Genomic DNA, 20,000 nt, shown 5'->3' with positions numbered 1-20,000 from the left:
GGCATCATTACGGTGTATTATTTCATTTTTTTATTATTATTTTCAATAGAAATATTAATTTTTCATATTCAAATACAAATAACTCGTTTCCTTACAATACGGTTTTAATAGAATACATAAAATGAAGACATTTTTATTCGATAGTAGAAAAAGATTGATAATCTTAAACATTTTTTTTTTTTGAATATTTCTTTCTTTTTTGTTGTAATTTTTAATAATATTATTACATAACATTACGTTTCTTTTATCATTTTAAATTAAAATATTATAAAATCAGAAAATTTTTTTATATTAATAAAAATCTTTAAAACCTATTTTTACTTTCTTTTCGTTATTCGTATTAAACGGAATATCAAATTTTTTATTTATGCGTATACCAATCATACATTTTTGTTATTCATGAAATAATAATATTTAATTCTCGATCAAACGCGTTAGAAATGTTCCTGTTACTATTGTTACCTGGAATAAAACAAACATCACGTTACAAGAACGAAACAAAAATAAAGATCTATTAGAGCTGCTGCTGTTGCATAAAAAAAAGAAAAAAAGAAAAAAAAGAAGAAGAAGAAGGAATTATTATTTCTTTTCTTCAATCTATTCTTTCCTGTTCAAATAAAATTCCATAAAATTATTTAATATATACAAAGACGATTGAAGGAATTGAAGTAGAGCAAGTGAAAAGTTTTCTAGCGTAGCAAGAGGACAGTGACTGACTGAGCAGCTTGTAGGAAATGTCGCGTGAAGAAGATGAAGAAGAAGAGAAAGAGGAAGAAGGAAAAGAAGAAAAAGAAGATGAAGAAGAAGAAGAAGAAGAAGAAGAAGAAGAAGAAGAAGAAGAATGATCTTCTAGTCTAGTCTCTTCTTAGTTGGAGGATCCAAATTCGATGCGAAGAGACGAAAGTCACTAGTACTGTTGCGTATCAACATCGTTACGGCCCATATCCACGTTTATTCCAACAGAGTCCTCTACATCTACGTCGAATCATCAAACTATGTCGCCATGTTCCTTCCTATCCACCTATTCTCCTATTCTCTTCTTGTAACCACCCACCTACTCACCTCCCACTCCTCCCACTCCTCCCACTCCACCCCCTCCATTTCCCTCCCATTCCTCGGTAGACCCCAGAGCGAAATTAATTAACCATTTGACAACGGTTGTCCACCAATAACACAGACTATTCGTGGTGGAGATACACACAACGTTTGTGTGTCCCTTTCTCTCAATTGTGGCCACTGAACCCACTTGGCCTTAATCTTTAAACGTAATATAAACGAATCTGTTATGACTTTGTTTCGTTAATAATTAAATCTTTTGTTTTACTTAGCAAGTTGACTGTAATCGTCAATGACTATCTATCGTCAAAAACTAACGGTAGTATAATTTTTTTTTTTTTTCATATATATGTTAATTAATATAAATCGAATAGTCCATTGAAAATAATGTAGTTTTACATAATTCGAATAACGGAGAAATGTAAATTAGTCGACTGTTAATTATTATTTCATAATTTTATAGAAACGCGAGTAGAGTAATCAGACAAATTAATTGAGGAGAAAAGATTTATTATGATAATGATTAATATCATCGGATTCATTTCAAAATGGCACTGATCATATTATATATTAATCGTACAAGTTAATGAAATTGATAAGATATCGATTCTAGAAAAATTTTCAAGATTTTAAATTTTCAAGAAATTTGTGCGTAATGTAAAGACGTTTTATTATCCGTGATAACTCGTGACCAATGCCAATAAAACTTTTTTAAATCAATTATTATAAGATAACATCGTAAAGATAATAATAATGTGCTGTTAAACAATTGCAAATAATTTTCTATTATTTTTATTACTGAAAACCTTCGTTACTGTTATAAATGTAATAAAGAGAAGAATAGAAATTATTGGATAAAGAAAACTTTCATTTTAGTGCAGTTACGATGCGCACGTAAATAATTATTTCGAATATTAATGACCAGTAAACCGGTCTATTTCACGATTTAAAAATTTATCAGCGTAATATTTTAATAAAATTCAACTTCGTGCTAAAGTATTACACTTATATTATAAAGAGCATAAAAAAAAAAAATGGAATTAATTAATTCGGTTGCCGCAATATATTGCTACAATTTTATACTATTTTCGTATTGAAATATATTTCCTGATAAGATTATAGTTTCATTTAATTATACTTCTACACGCAATTATTTATTATTATATATAATGAAAATTTAATTATGTCCATTTCCCTCACTTGTAATATGTATGCACATACATATACAAAAATATATATATAATATTATAATATAATATATATATATAATAATTTATATATAATGTATATATATATATATTATATGTAAAATATATGCATTTATATAAATTCACTTTGAAATGATTGGAATTTTATGAAAATTATTACTTTGATAAATATATGATAAAGCTTATTTACTCAATTAAAATTATCTGTACATCACTCTCACTCTCTCTCTCTCTCTCTCTCTCTCTCTCTCTCTCTCTCTCTCTCTCTCTCTCTCTCTCTCTCTCTCTCTCTCTCTCTCTCTCTCCCCCTCAATATATACATATGATCAAAAAAAATTTTTTTAGTAAAAAATTCACTTCGATGCGACAGAAATTTCATCGAAATTATTGCTTTGATAAATATATGATAAATCTTATTTACTCATTTAAAATTACCTTCTTTGAATTTATTTCAGCTTCGATAGAATATGATAAATGAAAGTCATTATTCACTAGGTAATCAACTGGTTAATTAAAACGATCATGTCCTCTGGCAAAATACAGAAATTCTATGAATAGTAACGAGAATTGATGAGTACATAACGGAATAGGAATCGATCCATTATACCGATTATAAAATTCGTTGTTTATAACAATAATAGTATTGCGGTCGAAGTCGTAAATACTGCTTTAAATATTTCACATCATCTTTCTATATTTCATTTTTTCAAAAGTAAATATTGAAATTATTGATAGGAATTTTGATCATGACGTTTGATTGATCTACCATTGCACATATAATATTTCCTTTATAAATTTGTTACAAATTTTCTGATAACTGATATAATATAAAAAAAAAAGGAAACAAAAAACAAAAAATCTAATTCAAACAATTGGTCAAAGTTAACGATTTCGATCTTGATAAGAAATATATTATTTATAAAGATAAAATGGCACGTACTATATGTTCTAACAATAAGTAGTAATCAAGAATTATTAGTAATTATTAATAAATATATCAATAAATATTATATATAATAATTAATAATTATATATATAAATACATTGTATTATTATATTTTATATAAAATAATTATATATAATAATTAATAATCATATACTAATTATTATAAATATAATATATAACATAACATCAAAGAAAAAAAAAAAATCTATAGTACATATAATTTACTTAACAATTATACATATCAATAATTATATAAACAAATAAATAAAATTAATTGATATAACACCCACTACTTGTTGAAGGATAATATTGAAAGGATTCTAACATTTCGTAAGATACACGTATATCCTATGATTAATAATAGCTGACAAGTACATCAAAAGAGATACGAATCGATCCGTCATATCAATTTAAAGTCCGTGGTCTATAACAATAACCCTGGAAGATTGGCTCGAGTTCAAGTCCGTTACTTCGACGACAGCGGTACGTTCGTGCGTAATGGAGTACGTAACGTATGTTGTTATGACTGGACGTCTGTTCAACGGACATAGGCGCAGGGAATATTCGGTTCACTGAGGAAGCCGAGAAAGCCGAAGGATAAACGAGTCAACACTAGCTTCCTACTCACTGAACGTTGTTTTTTCTACTGATTTATGGGTTCATTGGTCTTAGCGAAAGACAACTTCAAGAAGTACAACCTTCTATCTTGACACACTCTCTCTTTCTCAATCTGTTTCTCTCTCTTTACGCCATTTTATTACAAAGCAGAGGTGTATTTTATTATTTCCTTTTTATTAGAACGTTGGCCTTTGTCTTCTTTTTCTTATGCTTTTTCTTTTTTTAATTTTACGTTGCCTTCTCCTTTAATTCACAATTGTAATAATCATATTGTGATTAGATCGTTGAGAAATTCAATGGGAACGTTTAGATTTCGTAAAATGTGATTTAAACTTGAAAAAGATAAATAATAATTGGAAAAGAGGGAAACGGAAAGAGTGAGAAAGATTTTGTATATGGAAATGTCGAAACATTAGGCAATTTAGTGGATAGAATTTTTTTTCTGAATTTTTTTCCAAATAAATTTCTTTTTTTATTGCTACATATTTTCGATTTAATATGAAGGGGGAGGGGGGGGAGAGGGGTAGCGATGAAAAAGGTCACTCGATTTTTACTTCATAAAAATAAAATGATGCAAATTAAAAATTCCTTCTCCTACTAAAAACGAAATGAAATTTTGTGAATGAATAATAATATTCACCGTCGTACTTTTACGTGTTACATCAAAATAGACTTTCTTGTATTCTTTTTTTTTTTTTTTAGTTTTGTTTTAATAATAATGTCTTATATGACAGCATACGTAATTTTCGGACTCGTAGGCGTTTTATAAGAGAGTTACTTATATTAACAATAAGACAGTATTAATAGGTTAACCGGAAAGGACGAATTGATTCATAGCGATGATTACCCTTATCCTCTTTATAAAGAAATAAGAATAAATTAATCACACCTACGCATACACATTTCTATCTTACTTCTATTAATTAATTAATTAATTAGAAAAGATATATGTATTTCGCTTGACGATTAATTCATTCATATGTTCACGATTTTATTTCGAACTAAAATAAATCTCTTAAATTCAAATCGAAACGAATTGAAATTTTTTTTAAGAAAAGTCAATTAATAATACTAATACTAATACTAATAATAATAATAATAATAATAATAATAATAATAATAATAATAATAATAATAAAAAGAAAAAAGAATTATTAAACTCATAAACAAATTATCTTTACGATTGTATCTTAAATACATCATTTTTTAATTTATTATTTAAATAGATCATTATCTGTCTCTCTCTCTCTCTCTCTCTCTCTCTCTCTCTCTCTCTCTCTCTCTCTCTATCTCTTTCTCTTTCTCTTTCTCTCTCTCTCTATCTTTGTAGTCGTGCTAACTCTTCAAGTGTAATGAAAAATCTCTCTTTCTATTTCTGTCTTCTTCTCTTTTTTCCTTGTTCTTTTCTCTTATTTTACGTGCACTAACGTGTCGTCATCGTCATCGTCATCATCGTCATCTTCGAAGACAATTTTTATAGAGTGAATGTGTGCAGGTATATGTACCCGGCCGTTCTCTTTCTCTCTCACGTTCATGCTTTCTCTCACTTTTTTTTTTCGGCTTTGTTCCGTGGACAAAGTGCGACTGGGAATAATGTCGGGAAAAGTGGATGGAAGGGATCCTCCATTACTATCCGAAATTCGGACGACGAGTAGTATATAAGCATCGTTCTTATATGAACGATATCTCCCCAGTGAGAGGAAGAACACTGGACAGAAAGTCGATCGAACGTATCTATGATCTATTTCGAGTAGTCGTACCACGATAGATAGCATTTTCCAAGTATATATAGACACATATATGCACACAAACACATTATATATATATATATATATATATATATATATATATATATATTTGGGGATATACATATATGGGGATATATATAGGGATATATATATATGGAGATGTATGTATGTATCTATGTACATGTATATATGTATATATGTGTATATATATATATGTATATGGAGATGTATGTATGTATCTATGTACATGTATGTATGTATATATGTGTATGTATATATGTGTATGTATATATGTGTATGTATATATATATGTATATATGTATGTATATGTATATATATATGTATATATATATATGGATGTATGGATGTATGTATGTATGTATGTATGTATGTATATTATGTATATATTTGTGTGTGTTGGGATGTAACAACTATTGAACCATTTGATATGTCTCACATAATTATTTCTCAAATTATATAAGATTTCAAAAAGAAAAAGAAAAAAACACATTTCAAAATAGAACATCCTTTTTCGTGTGAATTTGGGTGATGGTAGAGTCGTGAAGAAAAAAAAAAAGAATTTTATGGTGGTCACAAATTTTGCTCCAGATGAACGTGGTTCTGAGATTTCAAGGTGACTCGTTTTTTTTTTTTTCTTGCCCCCAAGGAACTATGTTTTTATTCAGGTAGCCATGTACCGTCCAATTCCTAGAGGAATTTATTGAGCATGATACTTTGTGGTCTTTCAAAAGGTAGTATCAAGTTTCGTATAAAAAAATTAAGGTCACCTTGGAATCTCAGAAGCATGTCCACCTAAAGAAGATTTATGACCACCATAAGATCCTCTTTCCTCCATTTTTATCATCATCACCATCGAACAAGGACAAGTTTTATCTGAAACATTTTTTAAATCGTACTATAGCTTGAGAAATAATTGAAATAATTGTGAAAATTTCATTGGGAGACTTTGTGTGTTAGATCTGAAATATTTTAATACATTTTGTGTGTTTTATATCAAACAATTTATTATGATATTAAAAAATAATTTTTAATAAACTTAATTTTTTAGATATAATATGTTGTAATATATTCTAATATATCCTATGTACATTGTTGTATGTATTTGTATATGTGTGTACGTATGTGCCATGGTACTATAAATTTTTATTGCAAAATAATAATAATAATGATAATGATAATAATAATAATTAAAGAATATATTTTAGAATAATTATAGATTATTGAAAGATTGAACTTTCCATGAAATTTAATATTTTAGATCTAATATATATTCCAAAATATTCTAATATATACTATATCCATTTTACTTTCCTTTTTATTTTAAAATGATTTAAGAAGAAAAGAAAAACAAGAAAAGAAAAGAGAAATAGAAATTTTTCTTTCAACAGAATTTTGCATTAACGCGACGAAATTTTTCCATAGATTTAATATATTAATTTTAATATACTTCGATACCACTTATTCTAATACATATTTCTATCTCTTTTTGCGTTTAAATAATTTAAGAAATAAAAGAACGAAAAAAGAAAAATAGAAAAAAATAAATAATTCTCATTTATAAATAATATTCGAATCGTAATAAAAACAGAATGTTTCGATCGACTAGATACATTAGGTTTAATATATTTTATAAATTTTAATATCGAGAAATAATTTTTATAAAAATAAAATTTCATTGGTAAAATACTTGTACGAATGAGCGAAGGAAACATTTTTGTGTATGTAAATACTTTCTCATAAAATAAAGAACGAGATGTCTACGAAAGGTAGTCATAATGATATTCAAAGAGAAATATCGAAAGAGGATCTTTTTTTTTTTCCTATTTCTTTTGCTTTTGCATTTGCTATCTTCCCGTCCCACGCACCCTCTATCTCACCCCCTTAGTCTTCTTTTTATCTCTCATAGTTTCTCGTCTCTCATCAAGATTTATACGCGAAGGATTACGTCGATGTGTAACAAATATTTCCAACCAGTGAGATCGATCGACGAAGAAGCCGTATTTTTCCGAACGTATCAGACAACCTCGGAGATTCGTATTTTTATAATATAGAAAAAAAAAGTCATCCTGATCATTATTATCTCATTTTCTTATCTCAATGTAATAGATATCTTTTCTTAATGATTTCCTTTTCTTTTTTTCTTTTTTGTTTCTCTTGCTTTTTTTTTTTTTTTTTTTCTTTTATCGAAGTTTCCAAGGACAATTCACGTTTTATTCCAACGAAATGATATAACTCGATCTTTTATTTTGTTTGATAGCAAACAGACGAGGAAGATAAATTTCGAAATGTTTATTGAATCTATCTCGAAAGAAGTTTCTAAGTTTCTAAGTTGAATAACTAAAGCAAATGACCTTGACAACTTCGAAGGATTGAAAACTAATAAAGGATTAGATATATTGCGATCGTATCGTATTAAGTAAATCTCATGGCGATGTGTGTTTTTCGATGAAATGAAATAATCACAATTGAGATGATAATGATGATGATGATGATGATGATGATGATGATGATGATGATGATGATGATGATGATGATGATGATGATGATGATGATGATGATGATGATGATGATGATGATGATGATGATGATGATGATGATGATGATGATGATGATGATGATGATGATGATGATGATGATGATGATGATGATCATAATGAACTTGTTCGAGTTGCAATAGATTCAAGATGATTCAATAAAAAAAGAAAAAAAGAAAAAATATTTCGCTCCAAATCCATTTAAATAAAATAGCTATTATTATCTTTCATTCGAAGTATTCAAACGAACGAAGAAGCAAACAAACAAACAAACAAAAAGAAGAGAAAGAAACAATAAAGAAATTATTAAATAAATACAAAAATATATACCTTTATACATATATATATATATATATATATATATATATATATATTTTTATCAAGCTTGGTGGACGTTCTTTCGTCATATTTTTTCTCTTTTTTAATTTATTTTTTTTTTTCAATTTTTTATTTTTAATCATTTTCACTTCGACGTTATCATAAAACGCGGAAAAGTCATCGTGGTGCGACACATATCGCATTTGATCGGTCTGATTGCGATAAAAGGAACGAAACGAATTCAGGTCGATTCGATTTCGAGCGATGAATTTCAATCCCCCTTATATGATTCCATAAGCGTACCTTATCATTTAGGAAGAACTTCCGTTTGCTTTCTTGATTATATACCCGTATATATATATATATATATGTATTTGTGTGTCTATGTATGTATATATTATACATATATATATACATATATATATATATATCCATTGTATTGATTCGAGTTATCGACAATTGTGATTCGTGTCGTCTTTATACGTATTAATATACATACATACACACAAATACACACACACACTAGAGAGAGAGAATATCGCAAAGATAGTTATTTGCATAGTCGAGATGGCTTTCGAATGGGTACACACGTTACTCGAGAATATGAAGGATACATAATATACATGTGTACATACCCATTTATACAAATCTGAACATGATATAGATATTATATATTTCGATGTCCAAGAAAATTAGAAATTTTTCACGATGTCAATAATTGTATTATATCAAAATAAACTAGTAAATGAAGAAGAAATTTAAAAAAAAAAATAAATAAATAAAAGAGAATAAATTGAAAAAGAAAAATAAAGAAAGAAAAAGTAATAATAAAAAAAGTAAAGATAGAAAGAAAAAATAAGTATCACTCGATGGTATTTAAAAAAAAAAAAGAGAGAGAGAGAGAGAGAGAGAGAAAGAATAGAAAATGAAAAACAAAAAGACCGTTCGCGAGCAAACTCTAAAAACGTCGACGTTGTATCCAAAATCGATTGCTTTATACATATATACACATACACACATATATATGTACATACATATATATATATGTGTCCATGTATGTATATATGTATGTAGATACTACGTTGGAACCGAGTTCATTCCAGTCCAGTGCTGTCCAACCGTTGACTCTCATCAAATACCTTGTTGTTCGCGAATAAAAAGTTTTTATTAGAAAGAAATATTTAGTTTCGTATTCGAATAAAAATAAAAGAAATCGATATAAAAAAAAAAAAAAAAAAAGAAAAAAAAAATACGCACAATTCAACAAATTAATTTTCGAATTTATACAAAGAACTTTTTTCGATTAATTATATATATATAGGATGTCCGAAAGAAAATTGTTGACAACAGAATTATTATAAAATTTGATTTTTTTTTTTTTTTCGAAAATTTCGGAAACAAGTCAATTTTGTTTTCAGACTACAGGTCCTAAATTCACGTACTTCCGTCTAATCTGTTAAAGCAACTTTTTGAAAAATTATATAATGGTTATAGGTCGGTTCAAGTGGCATATTATTTGAAAGATCTATTAACTCTCTTTATCATGGTGCTACTTTCTTTTCCTTTTCCTTTTCCTTTTTTTTTTTTTTTTTTTAATTTTAATTCTGAATTAATAATACACGAGAAAATTCATTTGAAAGTTTCAAGTTGAGAACAAGTTTTATCTTATTAAATATTCAAAATATGGATCGCCGATCTCCATGTAGTAATAAAGTATTTGCTCGTAGGTATTGCATCGAACACCTTGCAGTACATCCGGTATAATCTGACAGCATTCTTCGATTATAAGATGCGGGAAAGTTTTCCTATCAAAGGCGTTTTAATTGCATATATTTTGAATTTTAAATATCCTTATAGAAAAATAAAAAACAAATCTAATTTAAAAAATGCTGATTTAAAAACTGCCATATTGGAACTGCATGGCATATACAAACTCGATCATGTTTCCAAAAAAAAAAAAAAGAAAAAAAAAGAAAAAAAAAAGGAACGCTCCTTCCAACATATCTAGGTCATTTTGAATGATTCATACGATCAATAAATAAATCTAACTCTGAAGTAAATGAAGTTACGTACTGTGAAGTTCGTCCGATCAAATGATTCGGTAATAGGAGTGAATCAATAATTTTTTTATTCAATATAACAACTCGCAGATTCAACGAATTACATCCGATATATTGCATTATGTTCGACGTCCCATTCAATAAAGAATTTATTATTGCACGAAGATATTTGAAATATTTAATAAAATAAAAATCGTTTTCTACCTAAAACATCGTAAATTTACTAAGTTAAGTTTTGTCGAGTACTATTGACATTAAAATTAACAAAAAGGAAAAGAATAGCACCATTGTAAAGAGAATTAAAAGATATTTGAAATGATACGCCACTTAATCCCTCTTGCCATTAAAATTTTTAAGGGGGTTGTCCTCCTTCCCTTGTGTGGTTAGTAAAGTGGATGAATATATAATAAGAACCTGTCCCATTTGAAAACAAAATTAACCTGTCTCAAGGTTTCTCGAAAAAATCACTAAATTTTATAATAATCCTGGTGGACACTTTTCATTGCGACATTGTGTGCGTCTATGTGTGTGTGTATGTGTGTTATAATTACATTATATTATATATGATTATATTATACATTATATATATATATATATTGTAATTATAAAATAATTTAATTATATGTATAATATAAAATTATTATAATTTAAATTATGATTAATTATATTAATATAATAAATGATATATATATATATATATATATATATATATATTAATCTTTTAGATGTTGTATGTATTATATTATTTCGTATTATGCTGTATAATATTATTTCTATAGTACCCGCTAGGCCGTTGATAAAAAGCTCAATATTAATTCAAAATGAGTATAATTATTTATTTTAAAAACGAAAAATAAAAATATATGAATGCATTGGCTAATATAAAAATCTTCATTAATGTTTCGAAATATGATTCCACTCAAAAGACATTTGGTTTACATTTGGTTAGTTATATTAATTAATTCAAATCCAAACTAGATCATGTATAAACATGCTTTTTGTATAAACCAAACTACCAGTCCGGCAACGCAAAGAGCCCATTAATGCTCTTATGACGTCACTAAAAGGTTAAAGAAATATTGAATTTAACAAATCCAACGGGAGTATGTATTTTAGTAGATATATTTAGTTCCGTACGATTTGAACTTTTATTATTCGGACATTTACTTTTGTATTAAATAATATAGAAATTAGTACGAAGGAACGTGTAATAAAAACAAAAAAAAAAAAGAAGTAATTTTCAAATTTGCTCTAGACAATGAACTCATTTTTAATTAGTTATATATACTTATAATTAAAAAATAATTATGATGAATATTTTATTACAATAATTAATAATTATTAATAATAATTATGCATCCAAATGTAAATAGACATTATCTCTCGTTAGAATAAAACGTGTATATTTATCAATGAATTTTTTTTCAAATTAAATAAATATCGAATTAAATGATCATCTAAAAATTGGACACCGTTGTTTTAACGTTTTGATAAAACTGTTATAACAAAAATTAATATATATTTATATATTTTGTATTAATATATATTAATGTATTATATTAATATATATAATATTAATATATAATATTAAAAGAATAATAATATACATTAATAATTGCATTAATATATGATATATAAAATATAATATATAATATATATTAATATACTTAATAATCGAAGAAATTCATTTTTAAATTAAGAATGCATCTCTTTTTTAATTACATAATTAACAAAATTAATATTCTTGATAGTTATTGATAATAATTGATAAGAATATTGTTTATGCGGCCAATTATACGCGAACAAAAATGATCTTTCCTCAGTATGAATTCTATATTTATGAATAAATATTTTCAACGTTAGAAAAGTTCTGAACATTAAATAAATATTACATTAATATATTAATACATTAACATATATTCTTACGTATTAATATATTATATTACTATACATTTATATTATATTAATATAATATATTTAATATTTCATAAAATTAATTTTCATACTTAAAAAGAATTAAGTTTCAATACAAATAATACTTTTTTCATTATTAAATATTATCTTTCCTCGGTATGAAGTCTATATTTATGAATAAATGTTCTCAACGTTAAAATTATTTTCAAAATTAAATATCGAATCCAATGGTCATCTAAAAGTTGGACAGCACTGTTTTATCCTGTCTAGAATCATGGTGAGTATCCTTGGACGAAGAAAAAGCGGTGTTTCAAGAACCAGCTCTCTCTCTCTCTCTCTCTCTCTCTCTCTCTCTCTCTCTCTCTCTCTCTCTCTCTCTCTCTCTCTCTCTCTCTCTCTCTCTCTCTCGCTGTCAACGAGAGAAGAGGTTACCTTCGCGAGTCGAGCAACAAGCAACGGCCATGTATCACCTTCGTCTAGTGTATCCGCCCTGTTCGAGAGATCGATCCGAATCCGGATTCGAGATACTCGTTGCTCGTCGGGGGACTGACTCCTCGCTCTCCGACGAGATGAATATTAAAAAAGGAAAGAAGACAAAAAAAACAGAAGAAGAAGAAGAGAAGAAGAAGAAGAAGAAGAAGAAGAAGAAGAAGAAGAAGGAAAAATAAAAAAGTAAAGAACAAGAGTCTCGCTCTTTTTCGCGTTATGCGAAGAGTAGGCATCCCCCATTTTCTTTTTTTTTTTTTCTATCGATTTACAAAAGAAACTCACAAAATGGCGTTCGTAAGTGTCGATCGAACGCGTAACAATAATAAATGCGAACTAAAAACAAAATAAAAGAGGGTAAGAGGGGGGAAGAAAAAAGAAAAATAGAATACGGGTGATCTTTTTGAAATTAAGTGGACAATAAAAAGGTAGTAAACGTAATAATGATGATGATAATGATAATAATAATAATAATAATAATAATAATAATAATAAATTATAATAATAATAATAATATAAATACTAATTATAATGACAAAAAGAGGGTGGAGAGGGGGAAGAAAAGTAAGAAATACAACAACGGGAAAAAGAAAAAAATTTACTCACCCAACGAAGGCGTTGTGTAGTCCCAGCTCTCGGCGTCGTTCTTGTAAACGTTCAGCTTCGTCGGCTGAAAAAAAGAAAAAAAAGAATTATACGTGAAAATTATTACAAGAGGTGTGGGATCGTTAGAGAACAGGGGTATAGGACAAAAAGCGAGAAGGAAAAGGATGAGGTCGAACTCGGAAGAGAGACGGTAGTAGTGTGGGAAGAGTAAGAGGAGTAAGAGCAGGTGGAAGAGGAAGAGAAGGTGGAGGAGGAGGTGGAGGATGAAAAAGCTCACCGATCCGAGCAAACCGAGTGCGCCACAGGGTACAAAAGACCGAATGGAAAGGAAAAAAAAAAACAAACAAAAAAAAAAGAAAAAGAAAGAAATAAAAAAGAAAATAGACAGAAAAAAATCTTTCAACGTGAACTCGTTATATTATCCGACATTTTACAAAAGCAACAAGATATACCCGACGCAATTTCACAAAATATATAAAACTAATAAATCTTTCTACGATTGAAATAAGAAAAGTAAGGAGAGAAAAAAAAAAATAAGATTTTCTTCTTTTACCATTACTTTCTTTCAAATAAAAGTTTGTCAGTTACATTAACGACTCCGAACACGTCGGATCTATCTACTTACATACGATATATTATGTATGTATATTTGAGAAACGAGGAAAGAAAAAAGAAAATTTTAAAAAAAGAAAGAAAAGAACAAGAAACGAACGGAACAAAAAATAATGTCGACCCCAATTTTACACGCTAATTCGTTACTCTATTCCTGATTTAATTACCACGATAGATCAGTCAGAACAGCTGCTCGTGCCAGGTTTTAATATAACCTCACATCGCTACAATAGAATGTTTGGCCGAGTAAGCAACATAGATGATGTCAAATTTAATCACGCGGCATCATCATCGTCCTCATCCTCATCATCATCATCATCATCATCATCATCATCATCATCACATCATCATTATCATCGTCACCGTCAACGTTATTGAAAGACAGATAGACAGGTAGATAGACATTCAGACAGAGAGACAAAAAGATAAAGAAAGAAATACAGCTTTATTTTAGTTAAGAAGTTCTCACTGTACATACGCTCCTTACGAATATATAAAATCATTCTCCTTCAATAAGGAAAGGAAAAAGAGAGAGGGGAGAGGAGGAAGGAGAACGCGCGGAGAGTGGGGGGAGGGCAACAGGAAATGACAAAGTTATATTTCAATGAGCTCTAAACGATTACGTATACATGTGACACGTTTTATCTTAAACAGAAAATTTAATTACTCGAGAGAATATATATATATATATATATATATATATATATATATATATCAAGACCCCAATTTAATTACCCAAACCCGTAGGATATATATCGAATCCGATTTTAGTCGCTCCACTTTCTGGAAGATCAAAACCTCCCTTGGAACTTCTCTCTACTTCTATCTGTACATCTCTGTCTCTGTCTCTCTTTCTCTTTCTATGTATCTCTCTCTCTCTCTCTCTCTCTCTCTCCCTCTATCAAAGAAATAGTCGAGATGAAGTTACTCTGTTACTGAGATTTAACATACTTATCGCGCATTAGATTTGATTGCTTCGGAGTATGTATGTGTGTGTGTGTGTGTGTTTGCGCGCGCCAACGAATCCCCCAATCGAAATCTTTCTTCTTTCGTTAAGATCATCTTTAAATATAACCAATCTTTACTTCTTATAATCTTAAAAATACCCATACCTTAATAAATGTCACTTTAGAACAGTATATATAATAGAAAAGCAACAACAACAAAAAAAAAAAAAAAGAAAAATAACAAAAAAGATCCAATCGAGTTAAAATACTAGTTAGTTAGAAATAATTCGTTACTTATCGATTATATTATCTTAAGATTAAAAACAAATTCCAATGGAAATCTCGTTTACATTGTTCTAGTTTTTCTGATTACAAAAATAACAGAGACAGAGAATGAAAAACGTTTTCTATTAGAATTCCTATTAAAATAGAGTCACTCGAGTCTATTTTTCTTCATAAATCCTTGTTAATCCTTCTTCCATTATTCTTTGAATAATAATCCATCGATCCCGATATAGATCACGTATCTAGATCAATCATTTTCTTCACGCGTATTGTAACGAAGAGATTGTTAAGAAGAATGTTGAAATGATTTTTTTTTTAATTAGATATTACGTTATCTATGATGTTTTTTATCATTGGGTAGATATATATGCATATGTATTATATATATATATATATATTCATCATATGAAATGAACTTCTTTTTCTTTACGGCCGACAATTTTTCAAACACAATTGAAGTAAGTGTTTTATACAATCACTATAGCGAAAAGCATGTGCTACGTTCGTAATTTAAAATGGAAATAAGATTTCTCGTTTTCTTGTCTCTCTTTCTTTCTTTCTTTTTTTTTTTCAATTTCGTTTAAAACCACGAACGAATCTATTCTATTGAAAATTTGACACAAATCTTTTTCTAAATATACGCGTATCCGTAGATGTAGGTTGATTATAAATTAACAGACCAGTTGAATATCTCCTTTGTTAGAAGTAATAGAGAAAAAAGAGAAGAAAATATACATATATATTAAGAAAGGGGGTCAAATATTTTAAGAATACAAAATTAAACGTCCGACTTTCGATTAAACCGGAAACAGAATGATTTTTAGGTTTTTGTTAGGTAACACCATGTATTTTCTTTTTATTTATCATTAGATAATTTGATCAACTATACTTAACAAACAAGCAAAAAATTATTAAATGATATATGAACAGCGAAAAAAGTCGCATAAAATTTCGAACTGACCCGCATTTTATTATGAACAATTTCATATTTAAAATGAACGAAATGGTCGAATCGATTCCAGTGAAATTTTACGAAATATTTTTTACGAGACGCGAAAGTGTTTGTTTTACCTTTTTTTTTTTATTTTTTGTTCAGATAAATTAAAAGATTATTTTTCAAAATAATATTCCAATTTTGTTACGAACGCATCAATCTTAAAAATCAACAACATGGCCGACTTTTTAACGAAATTTTACATCTAACTTTTGCGAAACAAAAATCTATCTTATATAATCCGCAACAAATAATATAAATTGAATAACAGAACGACCCTCACTTTCTTATAAACAGTGTAACATTAAAAATAAGCTTGAGAAAATACCTAAATTTGTTTTAATGAAATTGAATAAAAAAGAAACTTTTGCAAAAACGTGTAGACGTAATTGTTTCCAATAAACAAATTTATTTCCAATGAACAATATTACTTCCAAAAGAGAAAATAAAACCATTTATAATTATAAATGTATTAATAACTACATTTATATTAATTTCATTAATCTTATTTTATAATTATAAATATATTACAATTATTTTTAATGCATAGACAAAAAAAAAGAAAGAAAGAAAAAAAGATTAAAACAACGGCCAAAAATAATTCAATAAAAATTTAACCACGAAACTAACTCTTCGTCTATAGCGTAAAGATTGCAATGTCAAGTACCTTAACTTTTTCCCTTGCTCCAATAAAAAAAAAAAAAAGAAAGAAAAAGAAAAAGAGAAAAGAAAAAAGTTTGAAAATGACAGCCACTTCAGTGTAACCATTTGAATGTCAAAATATGATGTAGTATCGACAGTGTCTAATATATCAAAACGAAACAAGACTAAAAAAAAAAAAGATCATCATGATGAATGAATTTAGGGAGATTATAAGGGACAAAGTTCCCCACACCCACCTCACTTCAACCCCAACAAGATCGGAGATCAAATAAGGCACTCTAAGTGGTTGTGCCTAAAAGGGGAGAAGAGGAGAGGAAATAAGTATATATACAGCTAAGATACAACAAATGGCACTCTGCCCACTGATAGTACTCTGGTTACTTGTTGTGAAAGCCTCTTAAATTCACAATGATATTATACTCGTGTTCATTACTCGTGTTCATTACTCGTGTTTATAAATAATTTCATACCTAATGAACGTGTATCTCTGATAAACATATATAATAAATGTATTAAACTTATACGCTTGATGGTAGCTGTGAAATTGGAATTATTATATAGTAAAGTTTAATATAATTTAATATAATACTTGTCGTCATAGATCAATCATTAATCACTCGTCAATCAATTTAATGTTTCTATTTCTTTCTTGAAATTCTCATGACATTTTTTGCAAAAGATTTTTACGATAATATCAAATGTATTTTATAAATATTTCTCTTATTTATACAAATATTTAACAATTTATTTCGATCGATTATTTTATTTATAATAATGTATGTGAATTTTATCTTTTTCATTGTACTTTTATGCAAAAATATTCTTTTGATAATATTTAATATGATTCACCGTTATTCTCATATTTATAAAAATATTTAACAATTTATCTCGATTCAATATTTATTTATAATAACTAATATAACCTTTTATAAAATTATGCAATATAAAATTTAGAATATATATATATATACCAAACTTTTTCTAAATTCTAAAGAAAAAGGACGAAAAAAAAAAAAGAAAAAGAAAGAAGATAACAAAATTAAAATTAGATACAATTAATAGTGATTTATTATCCCACCCAAATAACGATCATGAACTCGCAAAAAAAAAAGAAAAAGAAAATTAGAAGAAAAACTTTTTTCTTGAATTAATGAATAACAAACATATATTAAATATATTACATTATATTAAATATATCACATTAAATACAATATATAAAACATATATTAAAACACGTAAGTCAACATAATAAATACGAAAGAATCTCGTATCATGTCCCACGTATAGAGAAATTCATGAGCACTCGAGTATATTTGACGCAGTTGCAATAATAATTCTAAGTGCAAACGCTTGGAGAAGGGATAAAAGTAAGAAGAATATTTAACACACAGTCATAAGGTACGTAAGCGCCAGCTAAACTAAGGTAAAACTTAGGAAGGAAGAAGATGAAGATGAATAAGAAAAAAAAAAGAAGAGCAAGAAAAAGAAGAAAGAGGAAAAGGAGAAGGAAGAGAGGAAGAAAACGTAGAAGTTTGCATATCCGACGAAATGAGAAGCGAGATCGTTTTGGGTCGTTTGAAGTGGTGTTGTATCGTAGAGAAACGAGCAAGCGAGAGAAATGGTTAGAGCAAAAGGTGAAGGAAGAGAATGAGAGAAGGTGGTTGATAGTAGTGGTGATGGTGAGCGAGGGTATAAGTATAGGAGTTTGGGATGGCGGGTGCGATGGTGGGTGTTATTCTAGTTTTATGAGCCACGATTGCATCCTCGTAGGAAAATTATTAAAGCAGGCGTCCGGAGATAGGGCTGCTGATGTAACGAGATAGAGAGAGAAAGAGAGAGAGAGAGAAAGAGAGAGAGAGAGAAAGAGAGAGAAATAGAGAAATAAGGAAATAGAGAGAGAAAGAGAGAAGAAAAAAAAAATTGAGGTGCAAGCGTGCAAATTGGACACGAGTTGGAAACAAGTGGTGCAGGGTACTACTACTCTGAATTATTTAGTCTCAAAAAGGCTAATTTTGAGTCACGTACTATATAGTAACCACAAGAAACTATGTAGCCAAAACGGAAGAAGAAAGGAGTGAAGAGGATATAAAAAAAAAAAAAGCTGAACAGGAGTGGAGTCTTCTGATAAAACAGAAGAGGAGATTCGTTTCTTAGATGTAGAACGATCTTATTCTTTTTCTTTATCTTCTTTGTTCGTTCTTTTATTCGATTTTTAAATGGATAAATTACGAAAGGAGAATTTGAGATGATGCGAGCTAATTTATAAAAATTGAGATGAATTGTTCTTGTACTTCCTTGTTAAAAAGTATGTAATAATTATATATATATATATATATATATATATATATAGTATATTGTATATATAATTAAAACGTGAAACTGTGTTAACACAGCTTCTACTTTATTTTCTAAAGGGTAAGAGAATATAAAAGAAACTTGTGTGTATGTGTGTGTGTTTATAGCTGTTTGAATAAACATCTATTATGTGAATGAACAATGAATTTGAATTTAACTTTAAATTACGAACGATTTACCTTTATTCTGATAAATAATAATTTTTATAAATAAAATATGTAAATATTACGAAATATTACAAAATGTCATATCTATAAACAATAAATATCTTTTTCCTTTCGACTTTATTACAAATGACCAATTGAAATTTTTTCAAGATTTACGATATTCGTTATAAATGAAATATTATGCGATAAAATAGTCTACGATAAATTTATTTTTCTTTCTTTTTTTCTTCTATTTTCTTTCGACTTTACTACAAACGATCAACTTTCGTCAAGATATATGATATTTGTTAGAAATGAAATATTTCATAGCAAAAAGTCCTTGATAAATATCATTTTTGCGATTTACTAATGACAAATTTTTCTTTACTATTTTATGTTTTATACGTCATTAACTTTTGCCAAATATATTATATCGATATTTATTAGAAATAAAATGTATTATCTGTCAAACAAATATCTGTA

At 27.9% G+C, this 20,000-nt stretch overlaps 1 protein-coding gene across 3 annotated transcripts in view; it reads right to left on the bottom strand.

Moving 5' to 3' along the window:
- The window catches only part of LOC122634676 (heterogeneous nuclear ribonucleoprotein L), a 101,603-nt gene that overhangs the window by 35,412 nt on the left and 46,191 nt on the right, over positions 1-20,000 (bottom strand). For all 3 annotated transcript variants that reach the window (XM_043823837.1, XM_043823839.1, XM_043823838.1), the window contains one exon: positions 13,516-13,579. In XM_043823837.1, the coding sequence (XP_043679772.1) occupies positions 13,516-13,579 (64 nt within the window). The remainder of the gene's footprint in view (positions 1-13,515; positions 13,580-20,000) is intronic.

Source organism: Vespula pensylvanica, chromosome 15 (genome assembly GCF_014466175.1).
Source record: "Vespula pensylvanica isolate Volc-1 chromosome 15, ASM1446617v1, whole genome shotgun sequence".
In the NCBI taxonomy this organism is placed as follows: domain Eukaryota; kingdom Metazoa; phylum Arthropoda; class Insecta; order Hymenoptera; family Vespidae; genus Vespula; species Vespula pensylvanica.
Note: the sequence above shows the minus strand (reverse complement) of the source record. Positions and strands in the feature narration are given on the sequence as shown.